Genomic DNA, 20375 nt, shown 5'->3' with positions numbered 1-20375 from the left:
TGACGGGCAGACCTTGCTTGGAGTTGCAAAACACTTGGAACCAGTCCTGAGAACAGATCGCATTCCCCCCTCCCCTAAATTAACTTTGTATGCATGGGAGGTTTTGCCTTGGATTTGCAGGTCTCTAGATGCACATTAAGCTGCAGTACTGCAGTCCAAGCTCTGCTCACGACCTGGGTTCGATCCCAACGGAAGTTGGTTTCAGGTAGCCAGCTCAAGGTTGACTCAGCCTTCCATCCTTCTGAGGTCAGTCAAATGCTGGGGGTAAAGGGAAGATGACTGGGGAAGGCACTGGCAAACCACCCCGTAAACAAAGTCTGCCTAGTAAACATTGGGATGTGACGTCACCCCATGGGTCAGGAATGACCCAGTGCTTGCACAGGGGACCTTTACCTTTTAGATGCACATTTTCCCCATCCAAATTCTAAAAACTCTGCATGGAAGCTTATTGTTGAGTTTGGAGGATTTGGATGGGGAAAATGCGCATCTAGAAAGCGGCAAATCCCAGGCAAAACCTCCCATGCATAAACGACTGGAGAAGTGGCAGTAGCTCAGTTTGTAGAGCATCTGCTTGGCATGCAGAAGGCGCCAGGTTCAATCCCCTGCATCTTCTCCAGTTAAAGGGACTAGGCAGGTAGGTGATGCGAAAGACCTCTGCCTGAGACCCTGGAGAGCCGCTGCCGGTCTGAGTAGACAATACTGACTTGGATGGGTCAAGGATGGGTCTGATTCAGTAGAAGGCAGCTTCATGTGTTCATTTGTTCCAGCGCCGCTAACCACAAACCAAGGCCATTTCTGTATGGGAGGTTTTGCCTTGGATTTGTCACTCTCTAGATGAGCGTTTATGGTTGTTTTGAGAATCTGGATGGGGGCTTATTGTTGAGTTTTGAGAATCTGGAGCGGGAAAATGAGCATCTAGACAGTGACAAATCCAAGCTCAATGTATCACAATACTCTTATAATTGTTTTACAAATTTCTTAATATTCCTACTTCAATATACTATTTTATACATATGTACACAACCAAACCGTATCTCAGGCTTGAACGATGCCAATGAAGAAAAGGAGACCGTGAGAACCTTTATCACAGTCTCCTTTTCTTCATTGGCATCGTTCAAGCCTGAGATACGGTTTGGCTGTGTACATATGTATAAAATAGTATATTGAAATAGGAATATTAATAAATTTGTGACTGGAGAGAAAAATGATGGATGCATATGCGGATGGCCAAACTTACAGATTTGCTACATGGTAAAGACATGGAACAGTTTAAAAAAACATGGTCTAGGGCCGCCGCATATTGGGATAAATTGGCGAAGACGGATTTTACAAGTATAGTTAATGAATTATAGATTAATGTCTTTTTTTAATACATGGAAATAATAATAGTAATTTTAAACATTGTCAAAGCACTTCTTCGGACGTCCAGAGGTGGTGGGAACACTGTTTGGGGGTGCGTGGGTGGGTAATGGAGCACTGTATTTTGCAATTTTATACTGTACAATTGTAATTAGGATGGCTTTATAAGTGCTCTTTTTTGTATTTTTATATTTTGCACGTTTTCTTTTTTCCCCGTTTTGATTTATGCATATTATAACTTTTTTCCCCTTTCTTATAAAAAAAATAATAAAAATTATTTTAAAAAAAGAAATTTGTAAAACATTTGTAAGCGTATTGTGATACATTGAGCTTGCGGGCTGTCGATTTCCTAGCGACTTGTATCACAGCCCTTTCGGTTTGTTTCTTGGTGACAAATCCGAGGCAAAACCTCCCGGGCGTCAACGGCCCCAAGGGCTCTGCCGTAGGGACGAGAAGAGGCATCGATGCGCCCATTTATTCATGGAAGGTTGTGCATTGGATTGGCCGCACCCCCATCCAGATTCTCAACACGCAGCAATAAGCCGCCATGCCGAGTTTTGGGAATCCAGATGGGGAAAATGTGCATCTGGAGAGGGGCAAAATCCAATGCAAAACCTCCCATTATGGGAGGTTTTGCATTGGATTTTGCCCCTCTCCAGATGCACATTTTCCCCATCTGGGTAATGGAGTGGGTAATGGAGCACTGTATTTTGCAGTTTTATACTGTACAATTGTAATTAGAGGGGCAAAATCCAATGCAAAACCTCCCATTATTCATGGGAGGTTTCGCATTGGATTTGCCCCTCTCCAGATGCACATTTTCCCCATCTGGGTTCCCAAAACTCTGCATGGAGGACTCTCCCCTTCCCCGCCTCCAGCCCCGGCGGAAGCCCGCCTGCCTCCCCTGCGCGCGCGCGCCGGGCAAGGGGCAGGAGGCGGAGCGCGCGGGGCGCGGCTGGTGCGGGGGACGCGGCCGCTGGGCCATGGAGCGCGCGCGGCTGCTGAGCCGAGGCCTGCGGCTGTGCCGCTCCTGCCTGGGGGCCTCCTGCAGCCGCCGCCCCCGCTCGCTCGGAGGGGAGCGGCCGACCCGCTCCCTGGGGGCCCGGGCGAGCGCGCCTGGGGGCCGGCTGCGCTGGCCGGGCGGGCCGAGCTCGCCGCGCCTAAGTAAGTCACGGCCCTTCCCGATCTCGCGTGCTGGGGCAGCTCGAGCTTCTGTAGACCCCGCTTGCTCGGGCAGGACTCCGAGGAGGCTTCCTGCGAAGTGCGAGCATGCATGAGGTTGGAGCATCGTTGCTCGCGTCTTGACGCGCCGGATTGGATGCGTGGACAAGCTGGGTGGGCGACCGTGTCGCTTACCGACTTGCAGGGAAAGGAGTCGGTGGGAAGGTTCTGGGCGTCTGCTTTTGCATTCGGGTCCCGAAAGCGTGCACGGTCGCCGTAACGCACGCGGCCTGTTAGGCATACTGGGTCAGAAGCGAGGGCACATGACAGCATCTGAACTGAGGCCATTTATGCACGGGAGGGTTTGCCTTGGATTGGCCCCTCTCTACATGCACGTTTTCCCCATCCAGATTCTCAACACTCAACAGTAAACCCCCCCTGCAGAATTTTGAGATTTCGGATGGGGGAAATGTGCATCTAGAGAGGGGCCAATCCAAGGCAAAACCTCCCATGAATAAATACTGTGAGTGTTTATGTAGATCAGTGCTTCCTCATGGCCTGTTTATGGTCTGCTCATCGCCGGAACAGACTTTCAGGCGTTCCTCTAATTTTGCTTGTTGGAAACATTATTCTCACGCTGGACATTGTGGCTTGAAAACTTTTCAAAAGGGTTCAGAACCTTTCCTAAGCCTTTTTGGAAGCCTAAAAAAGTACTCTCTAGGATACCTTGTAGGAGCCCCGTGGCGCAGAGTGGTAAAGCTGCAGTACTGCGGTCGAAGCTCTGCTCACGACCTGAGTTCGATCCCGACGGAAGTTGGTTTCAGGTAGCCGGCTCAAGGTTGACTCAGCCTTCCATCCTTCCGAGGTCGGTCAAATGAGGACCCAGCTCGCTGGGGGTAAAGGGAAGATGACTGGGGAAGGCACTGGCAAACCACCCCGCAAACAAAGTCTGCCTAGAAAACGTCGGGATGTGACGTCGCCCCATGGGTCAGGAATGACCCGGTGCTTGCACAGGGGACCTTTACCTTTAGGATACCTTGTGAGGTAGGTGGAGCTGAGATTAAGAGTCTTCCGCTCTTAACCACCGCACTACGCTGGCTCTCCACGCTGACTTGCATCGTTGGTTTGAGCATAGTGTGCGATACTTTATATGTCAACAAGTGTACTTCAAAAAAGTTATGGCTTCCCATTTATCCTTCTTCAGGTGATCTCTCTCGGCACATGACTACAGAGGTGTCCCAAGCCACTTTAGCCAGTGTGGCTCCCGTGTTTTCCGTGGCAAGTACATTTCTTTTGTTATGGGTTTTGTCAAAAGTCTTTAAAGCCAAAGTCTTCCTTAAGGGTGACGGGTGAACCAAAAGAGCTGAAGTGTGAATCCCCAGAGTAACACTGTCACCAGTCCCCTTAACTACCTTGTCAGCCAGAGTCCAAGGACTAAGCCTCTAGCCCTCCCAAGTCTAAGAACAAGAAGTCAGCCCTGCAAGGTAGGACACTTACAAGGTGAGTTCTAGAAAACAGTTATTCTGGTAGTTGTAGCAAATCTGGGCTAAAGTGCTGGATTCAGATTGAAGCCCCAAAACACAAGAACACCACAAATTATGTTTAAAGAGATTTATTAAAAGATTGTGCAGGAATATACAATAAAGGATCAGTGAACGATAAGGATAAAATAATAAGGCTAAATATCTAACCTAAACACTTTTACAAGCATTGGTTCTAAATTCAGATGTCACCTGGCAAGACTGAGTTCAATAGAATTTCAAGTGTGCTATTTACACAGCCCAAATAATACACTTTCAATCCACTTTCACTGCACCTTGACGATGGTTTGCAAGTGGATTTTGCCAGTTCACACAGTAAGATCCACCTTCAAAGTGCATTGAAAGTGGATTGAAAGTGCATTATTTGGGTTGTGTAAATAGCACCAAAGTCCAAGTCCCTCTAAACAGGTGCTTCAGCCAACCTGGCATAACCAGAATCAAGAGATGCCCCAAAGTTCAATGTAATCCAGACAAAAGATGAATACTAGACTGAAGAATCTTTCTTTATGCCCAACAACCCACATTGGCATGATTCTAGTTGACCAGTCAAATGTATAGCCAATGATGTAACTTGACCAATCATCTGTGTTGTTAACCAGGTGACTCAACCAATCAGGTGACTTTTCCTAATACTCTGCCACTGTATAGGGTACAATTAAGCCAGAACCTTCCCCTGTCCCATAAGTCTTTGCACTAACAAAATAAAATTTGCCCTCCAGGTTTCTTTGACCTTGAAACTGCTAGGCCTGGTGGTGTGCTCAACACCTGTGATTACCTTTCATCTTCTTATCTCACTCTTTGACTCTACAGTCAGCTTGATCTCATTTTCCCAGAGAGAGAAAAACTTCCATAATTTTTGTTAGGCCTCTGCTTGAACCATTGAATTGACAAAAGACTGCTAAAAGATACCAGTCTCTTGATGTGTTTCCTGTAATAAGTGTACATTTTTCATTATTTGACTCGCATCTGAGAACTTCAGATTTTCTGAATATGTAGAAGCTGACTTTTATTTGCATCTCACCCTGCCCCCAAGGTCCCCCTAATTTGTCATACCTGATTTGTTATCATCATCCTCATCATCATCATTATCATCATTCCTTTATTGGCCTAAAAACATAATACAAAAAGGGTACAAAAGGAATGGAGATCTTAAAAATTTCCCGTTATGGAACAGTTAAAAGACATTGTCGAAGGCTTTCACGGTCAGAGTTCATTGGTTCTTGTAGGTTACCCGGGCTGTGTGACCGTGGTCTTGGTATTTTCTTTCCTGACGTTTCGCCAGCAGCTGTGGCAGGCATCTTCAGAGGAGTAACACTGAAGGACAGTGTCTCTCTGTGTTACTCCTCTGAAGATGCCTGCCACAGCTGCTGGCGAAATGTCAGGAAAGAAAATACCAAGACCATGGTTACACAGCCCGGATAACCTCCAAGAACCAGTTAAAAGACAGTTACATCAAATAGTGCTGTTTGTTGATACTGCCATCTAATTAACCATTTGGCGGGCTTTTAAAACAAACTTTAAAAATTATGCCACCGTCTCCAATATATGGGGCAAACAATTGTTCAATAAATAGGAAACGTTAAAAGAAACTGAGACTTTCTGTCTATTAACCAACAGGGGGCTTAAAAGTTCATTATGAGATTCTGTGCAGAAACTACAATAAAATAAGTCATGAGCAACCGTTTCAATACAATTGTTGCCACAAGGGCAAAGCCTGTCAGACAGAGAAATTTTCTGAAATCTGCCTTCAAGTAGCACAGATGGCAAAACATTAAACCTGGCCAAAGAAATGGCTCTACGTTGAGAAGGATCACACAGGTGAGATAAGTATGGGGAGGGCTGATAAACATCAAAAGGTACCCCTAAATTTGATGGGGATCATGTTTTATTAGCATCACTGTTTAGGTCTTAAAGTCCTAAATCTAAGAGTCTGCATTTTATCCTTTGAAAAGCTTCTGCCTCAGTAAGCATAAGCAAGGAGTCGAGGTTAAAGCCACTAGATTTAATTTTGCTCTCAATATGTTGAAGCCACTTAGAAGCATGTGACTCCAGATTTGTTATCAAAAAGGAAGCATTAAGACCCTTTCTCCATGCCCTGTTTTAAAGGAGAAAGCTGCTCAGTATTATTACAAGAAATTTGAAATGCAAAACTAAAAATACTTTCTGAAATGTATATTTTCTGGCCTGAACCTTTTGAACATCTTTGGAATTAACCACTTTAGCCTTGCGCTCTCCTGCTTACCAATGCTACCGTTTCCTGTCTCTCTTCTGTAGTTCAGCAAACCATATTTTCATGAAAATTGGGCTAATCGTGGCTTGTCCAAAACAGTTTGTCTGGAAACTGGAACTGCACGCTATACCTTGACCATGTCTTGGGTTCTGGCGTCCAGGCAAACTATGGATTGCTTAAACCACAGTTTGCTGTTGCGTTTGAACTAGAGAAATAGCAGTTTGCCAAGTTACTAAATAGGAGGAAGTTGTAGTGTGGTGAAACAGAGAAGAGTACATACATTGGTTCACATAGTGCCAAACCTTGGCTTGGTATTTTGCCTGTACTGAGTCTTTGTTCCTTGTAAAATGTAAATTCATCTCCAGAGTTCACTGATGCAACAATTAATTTGTCCCAGTGGCACCCTGTGACCTGTAGTGTATGCAGCTTTCTTAAAGGGGGGAGGGGAGGAATCTGAAAATTAAACAGATGGGAGGAAGAGTACAGAAAGGAGAGTGATAAGACCATCTCTTGGTACATTTCTTTTAACCAAATTCATGTTGCAGATAAATGCATTTTCCCATAAAAAGATTTACAATAGTGGTGTAGTGTTGCAAAAACTGATAACAGTATTTCTTTTCCCCCTTTAGATGAAATTTGACAAAAACGGCAGTGTAAGCTCATATGGTAGGTAAAATTCCAGACTTCTTGTTTTCTGAGCTGAACAAAATATGACATTTATGCTGATGGTGCCTATTGCTACATCAGCATTTTTGCTTACAGAATAGTTGTTGGATCCACAGGGAGCAAGTTCCATTCGTTCACTGAGACTTGTGTTACTGGAGTGTCTTTCCATGTTATCCTGAGAATAGTTGCTTGGAAGTAGGCCCCACTGAGCCCAATTGGACTTACTCCTAGGAGGAGAGGATTGTTGCCTACTTATTCATCATGTAGATTTGATGTGTGTTCTCATCTGGCAGAAAGAAAGAAAACAGAATTATATCAGGAGCTAGGTCTTCAAGCACGAGATCTGCGGTTTCAGCATCAAGTGAACATATCGCCCAGGAACAACAAGATTATCATTAGAATGGAGGTAAGTATGCAACTTTTTCTGTTCTTGTACTGAAGTGATACCCATATAGGAACATGTCCTGAATAAAATTGTTATGAAGCAGCACTTGTTTTTCTCTGAAGTGGGAGCATTCTGCAAACTGATTAAATGTTTTGCAAGGCTAAATTGTTTATTTGTTTAGGGACTTGGCTTTCATTTTGGGAGAGAGCATCTTAAGTATTCTTAAGGACTGTGTGACTGTGGTCCGCGACCTCAGACCGAGCCACTGACTGTTGGTTGGTGGTCAGGTCCCCTGGGGATCCTCCTTGACCTCACCACTCACCAGGTACAAAGTACCAAGATCACTGCTTCCACCAGGTTTGGAATCTGGTTTGAAGGGAGGAAAATAACTATAATTTGTGGTTGGAATGAACAACAAACTATGTCTTGCTGTTATTAAGTACATGAGGGGAAGAGGATTGTGTGAGTCTGATGCATTTCTGAGATGTGGCAGTGGCAAAATTCCTCCGTGCCCCTTCCACTATTCCACGAGTCAGACTTGAGTTTTGACCATTCTGACTTTAAGAAGTCCCCATCCTCTCTTTCGTTCATTCTCATTTTGGTTTTACCTGCGCATCAGGCAGCTTTCAAGATCAGAATGGGTAAAACTAAGCTCTAAAAATTTACATGGCGAGAAATGCTGAACTGTTTTCTGTACCTGAGATTGCTATAAGATACCATGAAAATCTTAGCTATAAAAAAGCAATTTGTATTTACAGCTAACTAACTTGAAATGCACTAAATAGCAATGTGAACATAGCATCCATAATGTGTACCCATTAGCTAACTTTATTCTGTCGCTTCCAGTTTTTGAAGGCAGTGATAACGCCAGAATTTCTTCTCATCTTGGACTATCGCAATGTAAATATGGAAAAATGGCTACTACGAGAACTGGCTTCTCAGCTGGCTGGGGAAGGCCAGCTAGTTACATATTCTTTACCTTTTGAATTCAGAGCGATTGAAGCAATACTTCAGTACTGGGTGAGCATGCTCCTGTTGTACCATAAGTAACAGTTCATTGAGATCACTGGGCTGAATGACAGGCAGGTAGGAATAGAACTAAGGCTTAAGTAAAAAGCAACAGCTTTATTTGTGAAGGCAGTAGCAATCCAGCTGAATGATTCCGCCATATAACCGGTCCACAAAAAACTGTTAATTTTCCTTCCTGTAATGGTACAGCTTCTAGGCCAATAGGCAGCGAGCTAACTACATTGAACTGCTAGGCAGACTTTTAAAAATTATTTTATTTTATATAATTTATTTAATTGTATATATGTTCTTTAAATTCTCCTCATGTGTCTCTCAAATTCAAATAAATCCAAAATAAATTTCACTACTGGAACTGTGATAGCTGGATCACAACCACCCGGCAGAAATTGTAGCTTATTAGCTACAGGCATGCCTACATCAGGAATTAATGGATTGATCAGCTGCGTTCTTACTGCTTATATCTTCTACAATAAAATAAGACATGCTCCACGGTTTCAATAGAACCAGTTCCACAACTGCATAGACACTCAGAGTAGGGCTTTTTCAAATAGCGCCCACTCAAAACGGCTTTATTAACTGTTAATTTTGTATCCAGCTCCTTCTTGCTTACCTAGAAAAAGGAATGTAGGCCGTCCATGGGAATCCTGAGCATGTCCCTCACCATCCACCCTTGAGGGCAATGCAGGCTCCCTGGCCTTGAAGTTTTAAGAACTATTGTTTGCTTCCCAAAACTATTATGGATGTTCCATAATGACCACTAGCTACAAAAGGAACAAACTTTGTTAAGATAATTAGCAAATAAAACAAAGGTGCCACATGATGGCTAAAGTGTTAATAAGAAATCAATCCAAAAACTGAAGTATAACATGAATCGCATACAGAAAAACTCTTAGGAATACAAACCATGCAGAGTTAACAACAAATGTAAACTCATCAGGCATCAGCTGTGCAAATAAAGGATTCCAAAAGTATTGTTTCTAGAAATTTTGACAAACTAATCAAGCATTCGTGGATAAGCTCTTGACATATAGGCTCAAACGCAAGAAATATAGAAAAAAGAGCTCTTTAAAACAGGCTTAGATATTGTATGTTGTCACACTATGTGTGAACCTTGCGTCAGACACAAGTCCAAGTAGTGGCAGTAGCAAAGCTACATGATAGAACAGGTTTTCCAAACCGACATGTACTTCAGAGCTCATTTCCTGCAAGGTGATACATTCCAGTAGAATAACGCAAGACAGAGAAAAAGGGAACTGCTGCAGGGAAGCAAAGGTTAGACCAGTTTGGGTCTGCAACAATTCATTCAATTCCTGCAGCTTAACTTAAATGTGCCCAAAGCCATTCCTGTTACAGTAATGGGTTATGCTGCCTTACACTATTCAAACTACTAGCATGATTGGTCAGTATGGACTGTTCCTACTGGGTGCAGCTCTGTGGAGTCTCTATCAGATAAATGACATTTACCTTAGAGAGGCAACAGGAGATGCCAAGGACTGGACTAGGGATTTTCTACATGCAACGCATGTGCAGTATCACAGAACCATAGCCTCTTCCATGTGAGCAAAACTGTGGCCTTAAAGAAATAGAAATGAGAAAAATAATGACCCCTGGGTCACTTTTGGGTCTGGAAAATGGCAGGGGGTGAGACTAAATCCAGTTCTTTCCTGCACCATAGTCCCAATCTGAATCAGATCCTGCAGCACTTGGGAAATAGTTCCCAGCAGCAGCCATCTGAATGAGGGGAATGAGAGTTTAAAAAATGTCACATCTAGTTAGGCCCTTAGAAAGAATGAGAGTGATGTCAGTATAGAAGCTGGTGAGGAATGAAGCCTTCAGATATGCCTCACTGGCTGACTTAAATTACAGTATACCTGAAGGAAAGATATCTCTAGTCCACCATGTTGCCTCCTGTTGCATGGTTGGGTTCCCATTGGATACAGATTAGATATGCTGTACCCAACACTGGCTAGTGTAAACCACCTGACAGTGTGCCCCCAAATTAATCTCTAGTCAAGGGCTGGCACTAATTCATTGAACTATGAAAGCAGAAACATGGTCTCTAAGGGACTTGCATCATACACACTCTCTTTGCTTATGAGGATGAAGAGTTGGTTTTTATATGCAGACTTTCTCTACTACTTAACGAAGAACCAAACCGGCTTACAATCACCTTCCCATCCCCACAACAGACATCCTGTGAGGTCAGTGGGGCTGAGAGAGCTCTAAGAGAGCTGTGAACTAGCCCAAGGTCACCCAGCTGGCTTGCTGTGGAGAAGTGGGGAAACCAACCCATTTCACCAGATTAGCCTCCGCCGCTCATGTGGAGAAGTGGGGAATCAAACCCGGTTCTCCAGATCAGAGTCCACCACTCCAAACCACCGCTCTTAACCACTTTAACCACTACACCACACTGATACATATCTGGCGCAGTGATTTTGCTTATTGATGCTAAAGAATGCCCTGTGCCTTGGCAATGAATTCTGAGTTATCTAGTTGTTGCCTGTTTGTTCAGGAAGAAGTTTTAGTGACCCCCAAGGCATTCTAAAAGGGATTGTTTTAATTCTTATGAAGGATCATGTTGTTATCTAGATCAACTGTCTACATGAGAGACTTTGCAGCTTGCAGCCGCAGATTATTGAAACATTGAATGCTTTAGTGGACCCTAAGCTTCTGTCCGTGGATAGGAGTAAAGTTCATGTTCTGTTGCAAAATGGAAAGAGGTAAGAATGCCTTTGTTGCCCTTTTTTGAAATTTCCCATTTAAAAATGGTTAGAAAATCCACATGTGGAGCTTTTTAATGAAACTGAACCATATTCTAGGTGCAGTATTATACTGGACCGTTTGGAGTCTCTAGGTTGAAGTTCACCATCTGCTCAATGGGGAATCTTGAGTGAACAGCTGTCTCTCAGCCCCAGTTGTCAACTTGTAAAATGGGAAGCGTAATCTCTCCTTCACAGGCTGGTTGTGAAGATGAACAAGGTTGTAAATTTCTGTCCTTGGTGTAATAATAAATATGAGCATTAATGCAATTAATTGCATGGCTAGGTAAATGGCTCCTGCTGGGGTTGATGCCGGTCTTTTCAGTGGTATATTTAAAAGCGGGTTCCTGGGTTTCAGTGAAACTACTGCATAATTTCTGTTTTATTTTGCGTTAGCTAAAGGCAGCATCTGAACATGAGCTTCTCAAAGCATATGTCCGCAATGCCTATTGTAATTATGGGCGGAGGAAGGCAGATAATAAAATAATCTCTAATTACAAGACAAGGATGAAAAAGAGTTGGTTTTTGTATGCCGACTTTCTCTACCACTTAAGGCAGAATCAAACCGGCTTACAATCACCTTTCCCTTCCCCTCCCCACAACAGACACCCTGTGGGGTAGGTGGGGCTGAGAAAGCTCTAAGAGAGCTGTGACTAGCCCAAGGTCACCCAGCTGGCTTCATGTGGAGGAGTGGGGAAACCAACGCGGTTCACTAGATTAGCGTCTGCCGCTCATGTGGTGGAGTGGGGAATCAAACCCGGTTCTCCAGATCAGAGTCCACTGCTCCAAACCACCGCTCTTAACCACTACACCATGCTGTCTGTCTGGATGTGGATTTGCATACTCTGTGGAACTCTGTTTTGCATTCTGTAGCTATGCATATGCAAACCTGATAGCCATTTCTTACATTTTGTTAGAATAAGTGGACCCCCGCTAACATTTCTGGCCATTCCACCCAAGCATTGAAAAGAGCCACTTCGTTAAAGAGAGGTTGTAGGGATGGGGCATCCCTGATCAGGTTCCCCACAACTGACACAGCAAGCCATAAAAGAAGAAGAGTTGGTTTTCATACCCCACTTTTCTCTACCAAAAGGAGTCTCAAAGCAGCTTACAATCACCTTCCCTTTCCCCCTTACAACAGGCACCTTGTGGGGTAGGTGAGGCTGAGAGAGTTCTGAGCGAACTGTGACTAGGCCAAGGCCACCCTTCAGGCTGCTTGTGGAGGAGTGGGGAATATAATCTGGTTCTCCAGATTTGAGTCCACTGCTTATGTGGAGGATTGGGGAATCAATCCCGGTACTCTAGATTAACATAAGAAAGGCCCTGCTGGATCAGACCAAGGCCCATCAAGTCCATCAGTCTGTTCACACAGTGGCCAACCAGGTGCCTCTAGGAAGCCACAAACAAGACAACTGCAGCAGCACCATCCTGCCTATGTTCCACCGCACCCAAAATTATAGGCATGCTCCTCTGATACTAGAGCGAATAGGTATGCAGCATTACTAGTATCCATTCTAACTAATAGCCATGAATACCCCTCTCCTCCATGAATATGTCCACTCCCCTCTTGAAGCCCTCCAAGCTGGGAGCCATCACCACATCCTGGGGCAGGGAGTTCCGCAATTTAACTATGCGTTGTGTGAAAAAATACTTCCTTTTTTTAGAGTCCGCCTCTCTTAACCACTACACCACGCTGGCTCTTGTACAAAGAAAAGTCTCTAAGAAACAGTAATTTACTTCAGTAGTGTCTGAAAGTTTTGTTGTTCCTCCTATGCTTTCTCCTCAGCTTGTCAGAGTTAGAAACAGATATTAAAGTATTTAAGGAAACAATATTGGAAATCCTGGATGAGGAAGAGCTTATAGAAGAGCTGTGCCTAACTAAATGGACAGACCCACAAGTATTGTAAGTACATGCTGGCGTGTCTTCAGGTATGTGTTCAAGGAGTATACGTCTGATGGTCCAGACTGATCTCCCCAAATGCAGAAGGGGGCATGAGGAATTGTTTACACTTGTAAACTTGATGCTCTACTATGGGTCAGTGGTAGAACATCTGAGGCACCTGATTGGCCACTGTGTGAACAGACTGCTGGACTCGATGGTCTGATCCAGCATGGCCTTTCTTATGTTCATGTCATCGAAACAATCCTGATCTCAGAGTGAAGGTGCACTTAAAGGTCTTGTTTCCTGATGGAAGCAATCCCTTCCCTGTCCCTTGCATGGTGTAGCAACTGTTGCCATTATCTTCCTAGTGAGAGATTAGTGGAACTAAGTTGCCAAAGGAGTTTGTGACTTTTGCAGAACATGGAGGCTAAAGAGTACATTTCCTCTATGGATCCCTTCAAGGCAGTGTAGTTCCAGGGGAATTCTACCAGACAGTACATTTTAAAATAAAACTGGTCTGAATCACACATAATTTCTAACATCTGTAGTTGTGAGATTGGGAGACTTGGAAGTTTTCCTTTAGAACAGGGGTGGGGAACCTTTTTTCCGCCAAGGGCCATTTGGATATTTATAGCATTATTCGTGGGCCATACAAAATTATCAACTTAAAAATTAGCTACCCAAGCCCCAAGCAAGCAGCTGCCCCAGATGACCCCTCCCACACAGTCAAGCAGGCAGGCATAGCTGCCCAGCCGCACGCCGAAGTTGCTCCTGCTCCGTATGGTCGGGGCTGGATTCTATAGCCGGCTCCTGCTAACTCCACCTGCAGGGATGAAATGGGGACACACTGGCTAAGAACTCCCCCCCCCCCCCGTGCACATTCTGGCCCTGCCCCCTTTAACCCCTCCATTGTCACCACTTCCGCCCCCAGCCCTCTTGTAGTACAGAGGGAATACGTTTCTCCATGGCCCGGGTGGGAAAGGGTTAACACAGTTTCTTGGGTGGTCCTAGCAGCTCCATAGCTAACGACTCTTCTGTGAGGGGGGGAAGGTTCCTTTTCTCAGCAAAACAATCTAACATCCTCTTTGAATAGAGGCTATTCCTGTCCTCGGGAGGGGGCGGAGCACCAGTCTTAGATCCTTCTGAGCTAGAGATCTGCCAGGACCCACAAAAGGCCAGACCAAATTATTTTGCGGGCCTTAAATGGCCCCCGGGCCTGACATTCCCCACCCCTCCTTTAGAAAAACAAATCCTCCATCAGGTATACAAAACAACCACATACAATGGCACTTAAAACACACACAAAATTACAGGAAGAATGAGAAGTCATGGGGTACTTCACAGTGTCTATGCCTGGCATCCCACATTGCAAACTCTTATCAGATGGTGATGAAGAACAGAATCCATAATTTTAAGTGGGATGCACTATAGTTTGGCTACCAAGGCACACTGCAGTATTCTAACAACCAGCTGTTCAGCTTAAAAGAGCTAATAAACCTCTGCCCGGATGTTGTATTCAAAATAGGCTGATAGCTGCTCCTACAAGGGCACGCAAAACTTTAAACTGGGTTTATTAGAAGAGTTGCTGTATCTGTATAGGTTCTTTTTTTTTAAGTAAACTTTCAGGCAGTGAGAGGCAATAATATCCTATTTTAAATTACCCCCTAAGTAGCCTCTGTGTACAAACATTGGCTAAAATTGGTTCTTGTAGGTTATCCGGGCTGTGTAACTGTGGTCTTGGAATTTTCTTTCCTGACGTTTCGCCAGCAGCTGTGGCAGGCATCTTCAGAGTAGTAACACTGAAGGACAGTGTCTCTCAGTGTCAAGTGTGTAGGAAGAGTCAGAGAGGGGTTGGGTTTGAGCTGAGTACTTTCCTGCAGAAGTAATGTGCTAATCATTGTCCTGTAAGTATCAAGATAATGTACTAATGAGGGTGTGGTATGTTAATATGGAACCATTGTATCCTGAAGTGATCTGTTAATGTGTGAAATTGGCTAAAATTGCTTTGAGTTCTTTTGGTGCATGTCAATAACACGTTACTGTTGTTCACAGTGAGGAGAGTATTTCTGGAATTGACCACGCAGAGGAGATGGAGCTGCTGCTGGAGAATTATTACAGGCAGGCAGAAGATCTCGCTAATGAAACTCGTGAACTCAGGGTGTTGATTGATGATTCTGAAAGTATCATCTTTATCAACTTAGACAGGTTAGCTGTTCATTGAGACGTATCTTGGGGACACCACTTGAAGATTATGGCCAGTATTGTTCCTGTTTATAGAGCTTGTTGTTTATTCAGTTGGAGCCAGGGATTGCAGTTTTATCTGTGTAAAATGTGTTGCTTATTTAAATAAATTGCATCTCATACTATCCAGGTGTTCAGTCATACATTGATTGTTGCAGAGTGGCAAAACACATACAACAATCCCAGAATAATTTTGTTGTCATTTCATTAAAGAGCAATAGTTTGCAATCTCTGTCTGGGGTTGGCTTGATGAACAAAATTTATCTTCTGGATAAAGGCAATATTCCCCTTATTGTGGACTGGTGACCGTTTACTACAAATGTACTATATGTCAAAACCTTGCTTTTTCTTTCCTTAGAGTAAGTGCAGTATCAGGAAGCCAGAAAATAGCCTTAAAGGAAGAGAGGAATGCTAAATGTACCATAATGCTCCTGGCTTACACTCCAGAGCCTTTTCTGGTCTTCTGCTCCTTTTGTAAGTATTGTTGCAAGGTAACAGTAAACATGCTTGCCATATATACGTTTTAGTAGATAACTGTTAAAGGTCCTATTCACTTTTACTGTTACTCTATCAGTACTTACCAAACGAAGCAGAGATAGCGGAGATTTAGATCTGTCCAAATAGCTGATGATTCTCCATATTCCATTTCTATAATGCCTTCCTGTTTCCAAATGCAAATGGTTACGAAGCTCCAAATTATGCTGTTAGCACCTGTTAAAAATAATCTATAGAGTGTTTGCTTATATGGTCCTGACACCACAGCTAGAGAATCATGTGCACCTCAGTGCTCTAATGTCAAGAATTGAGCAAATTAGTTTTCTTTTCTCTCCAGTGTCCTGCAAAATAACCCAAACACATGTTTTTGGCAGAACCCATCTTGATATACCTCTCCTTCTATTACCAGTTAAACAGTATGTGGAGCCAGCGTGGTGTAGTAGTTAAGAGCGGTGGTTTGGAACGGTGGACTCTAATCTGGAGAACAGGGTTTGATTCCCCACTCCTCCACATGAAGCCAGCTGGGTGACCTTGGGCTAGTCACAGCTCTCTTAGAGCTCTCTCAGCCCCACCCACCTCACAGGGTGTCTGTTGTGAGGAGCAGGAGGGGAGGCGATTGTAAGCCGGTTTGATTCTTCCTTAAGAGGTTGAGAAAGTCAGCATATAAAAACCAACTCCTTCTTGGAAGCACAGAAGGTGTTCGGAGAATGGGCTGTGCTTTCCTGTTCACTGATGTTTGAAATCACTCCAAGAGGGGAATCATGTGTTTTCTGTTGCTCTTCCTCTGTATCCCTTTGTCCTAAGGCTCTGGATAAGCATCTTTATGTAAAGTTATAACCTAGATTGCATTGAGTTGCTTTATCCTACTGACAGTGTAACATAAATAGCCTCTGCCAAGAAAGCAGACAAGGAAGTTAATTTCTAACTTCAAAAACTAATTATGTCTTGTTCTGAATGTTCTCTTAGGCGAGTAGCAAATTACTGTTTCATATTTGCCCTTATAGGCTCCTAATTTATTTTGTATAACATGATCATTAAAGTCCAGTTTGTTTAAATGGAGATCTGTTCTCATTCAGGTGGCTTCTAGAAGGGGTAAAAGTATGGTGGGAGAGAGGAAATGAGCAGATCTTTACCTCTGCCCCTTAAATGGGAGAGGAACTGTGGACCTTGAGTATTCCTAGTAAATATTCCCTAAACACATCCAGATCTATCAAAGGTGTACCAATTGGCAAATTCATTTTAACACTACTTAAACTTTTCTTCTCTTCAGCCACCGTAATGTGATGATGAGGCTGAACTTGCAGTTGACCATGGGTACCTTTTCTCTTTCGCTTTTTGGATTGATAGGAGTCGCCTTTGGGATGAACTTGGAATCCTCATTTGAAGAGGTGAGACACCGTCACAGCTTGTGGGGGGGGCGGCTTTGTTGTAACTCATAAAAGCAGATGCTGCTGATTCTGCTTGTGATAGGATTTAATTCCAGTGGCGCATTTCTCAGGTGTGTCAAGTATAAAGTAAGAAAAAAGTGAAGTCCACCACTTGAATTTCTGGTGCACCAGGTGCTCATCAGAGAATGTTAAATCCCTAGGGAGTGGTGGAAAAAAACTACTTTTAATCACTGCATGTAGTACTTGCAACATTTCACAATCCTTACTTCAAACGTATAATAGTTGCAGCAGTACTAAAGGAAGCTGATAGTTCGACTTCACGGATGAGTGGCTTTGTTAAATCCTGACTAGGATGATGGATTACCTAAAATAAGAACAGCAGCAAAAGTCAAACACTGAACTGTGGCCTCTTTGTGGGGGACGTACGGGACAGAATAAAGTAACTTTTCAGCTATCTTTCTTAGGCCCCAGACTAGTCTAGGAGGTTTTAGCTTCAGGGAGCTAAGATTATTGAAGAGAGCAGGGTGGGTAGGGAGAGAAAGATTCATATGAATCCTGTATCACCCCCTTGATGCCCTGTTTGCTGGTCTGAGCAGACATTACTGACTTTGATGGACCAAGGGTCTGGTTCAGTATAAGGCAAGCTTCATGTGTTCAAGGCTGATTTTGGGAAATAGCCTGCAGAGAGGTGAAAATAAGAGATGGTGACAGGTGGACTGAGGATGCGATGTCTTCGAAGGCCAGCGTAATTAAACATTTGCCTTCATGCTACTAGGACAGAAGAATATTCTGGCTGGTGACAGGAATCATGTTCCTGGGCAGTGGCCTGATATGGCGGCGCCTGCTTTCGTTTCTGGGACGGCAACTGGAACCTTCATTACCTCCACCTGTGAGTGTGATCTGGTGCCCAACCTCCTTTTCATCTTTCCCCAACATGCTGACTCGTCAGAATCTTTCCAGTATAGCAACAGCTTGAGCCAGGAGAATATGACAGTAGTTCCCCTTGTAGCCCTAAGGATAATGTCTGATCTACACAAGCAGTGGTGGTGTTGAAGGACATTTGAAGTGCAGTCATGTCTAATCTAGCCTGAATATACATGGCAAGCCACTGATACCAAGTCATTTCTGTTGGCTACAGTAGAATTTTGCAATAGAATAAGAGCCAGCGTGGTGTATTGGTTAAGAGCAAGTCAGCTGTCACTTGACGGCACACACATAATTTTAATGGGGCTGGGCTCAGCAGTGAGTGAAGAACGAGTTCTGCCAACCTTTGAATCAGATTCATTCCCTGATAATAACACTTGACGTTTGCAGAGCAATTGAGGTAGTGATCTTCGGAATCATAGCTCATCCTTCTCTCTGCTACATGGGAGTTTTGTTGGTTACTAATCTCCCGTCTCTTAATTCTCATTATGACTCTCATAGCATTATTTATGCTAGGCTGAAGGGAGGGGCTGTGGCTCAGTGGTAGAGCCTCTGCTTGGCATGCAGAAGGTCCCAGGTTCAATCCCCGGCATCTCCAGTTAAAGGGACTAGGCAAGTAAGCTGATGTGAAAGACCCCTGCCTGAAACCCTGGAGAGCTGCTGCCTGTCTGAGTAGACAATTCTGTCTTTGATGGACCAAGGGTCTGATTCAATATAAGACAGCTTCATGTGTTCATGAGGCAGCTGTAACCAAATAATGGTAACAACTTAAGACATAAATATAAGTAATTTTTATATTGTATGGAAGAATAAGTCCATTCTACCAATATAGAGCAGTTAAACAGCAATTTAGATAATTCGATGAACTGTGCTGACAGGCAGCAACTCCTTGGTCCTAGCCTCCCCACTACTGGATTTCAGAGTTCCTTTTTTGTGACTACAGTATGTTCTTGGTTGTTTTTTTTCTAGATCCCTGGTTTGCTGAAAAGAACTCATCTAGCAAATGGGAAAGTAGAATTTAAAACGGACTTCAAAACAGAATCCCTTGGGTCAAGCAGAAGCACGCTCACCAACCAATGATCAGATCTGTTTTGGTGTTCCTTCACAACTTTAGATCCGTACCTGTATTTTCATGTAATGAAAGTATAGAATTCTTTAAGGGCTGACTTTAGGATGTGCCAAAGAAGTACAACTAGAAACGCCAAAATAAGAAAAGAATCCTACAGAATTTTGTACCGTAGTAGGAAGAAACTCAAGCAAGTGGGACCTGTGCAGGCTTAAAATTCAGACTTTTTAGTTGGTGCTTTCTATATTTTGTTTTTACCCTTCACTAAGGCAAAAAAATGTTCCATTCGAATTGTTTCTTATAGTCTATCTTTACATAGGAAGAAGGGAAGTTATTTTTGAAAACTGTGCTTATACCTGTTCGGTGCATTTCTTTCTCTATGTTGGAAGGAAAGACTTTCTCATAGGGATAGGCCTTGGAGCCTAGAAATAGCCATCCCTTGCTTGGATGATATATTTTACGAGTACTCTGCTGCTATTCCCATTGAGTTACAAACAGCTAGATGGCTCTATTGCCTGTACAGGTATGCAGGGACTCTTTGCTGGCTATGTTCCAGTGGCCACTGCTCTTTTAATTGCAAAGAATGCCCCTTTCAGGAAGACACTGGCGGCAGTGGCATTTCAGAGACTGGGACCTACTGCCTTCTGGATGTTCAGGTTCATGGCCATAGGGGGTTTCTGTAGCTTTATCCCCATCTGTGTATCACAAGCACCCTGGTCTCAGAAGAGACACTATGTGCATGTCCCCAGTTGGCATGGGAACTGTGACCAATGACCCCAAACCCAACATTCTATCCATCTGCCATCTGGAAGGGGGGCAGGGCTGAATTCAGTCTCCTCCTTGTTCTTCCTTCCTTAACAGCTGATTGGTGGGGATTTTAACTTCTTGGGAAAGCTGATGCACGCCCTTGAACTGAGGCATAGCAGAAGAATGTGCTTTGAGTTCTTTTTTAACTTGTGTTAAAGACAAAGTACCTGTGAATTGGGATAAACTTCCCCCTCTTGTCATACTTACATTGGGGGGGATGACAAGAGTTCTAAATGACAGTAAAATGCTACTCAGACAAGGTAACTGTTTTTATTGTTTGCATTTGAATGTGGGACGAGCCAGCAGAAAATGTGATCGGTTTGTGATTTCAAACAGAGCAATAGTCATTAATCATTAACCTAAGTAATACAGAAAGAATCTGAAAAAGTTTTGACTTGCAAAGAAAAGTGAGAGCATTTCATTAAGAGTAGGAGCTATTTAT

The 20375-nt window shown here is 43.6% G+C and overlaps 1 protein-coding gene across 1 annotated transcript; it reads left to right on the top strand.

Moving 5' to 3' along the window:
• The first annotated feature begins 2342 nt into the window (after positions 1–2342).
• MRS2 (magnesium transporter MRS2) lies at positions 2343–19140 on the top strand. The gene is made up of 11 exons (XM_056854959.1): positions 2343–2523; positions 3725–3798; positions 6921–6957; positions 7251–7363; positions 8189–8362; positions 10961–11091; positions 12917–13033; positions 15065–15217; positions 17019–17136; positions 17912–18025; positions 19030–19140. Exons 1-11 carry the CDS (start codon positions 2343–2345, stop codon positions 19138–19140), a joined length of 1323 nt encoding a protein of 440 aa, XP_056710937.1.
• The last annotated feature ends 1235 nt before the right edge of the window (positions 19141–20375 follow it).

Source organism: Euleptes europaea, chromosome 8, assembly GCF_029931775.1.
Source record: "Euleptes europaea isolate rEulEur1 chromosome 8, rEulEur1.hap1, whole genome shotgun sequence".
In the NCBI taxonomy this organism is placed as follows: domain Eukaryota; kingdom Metazoa; phylum Chordata; class Lepidosauria; order Squamata; family Sphaerodactylidae; genus Euleptes; species Euleptes europaea.
Note: the sequence above shows the minus strand (reverse complement) of the source record. Positions and strands in the feature narration are given on the sequence as shown.

Excerpts from the sequence above, each read along its gene's own strand:
- MRS2 (XM_056854959.1), top strand. The coding sequence starts at position 2,343 with ATGGAGCGCGCGCGGCTGCTGAGCCGAGGCCTGCGGCTGTGCCGCTCC. Across the intron at positions 15,218-17,018 it reads ATCTTTATCAACTTAGACAG|CCACCGTAATGTGATGATGA; the intron begins GTTAGCTGTTCA and ends TCTTCTCTTCAG. Across the intron at positions 18,026-19,029 it reads AACCTTCATTACCTCCACCT|ATCCCTGGTTTGCTGAAAAG; the intron begins GTGAGTGTGATC and ends TTTTTTTTCTAG.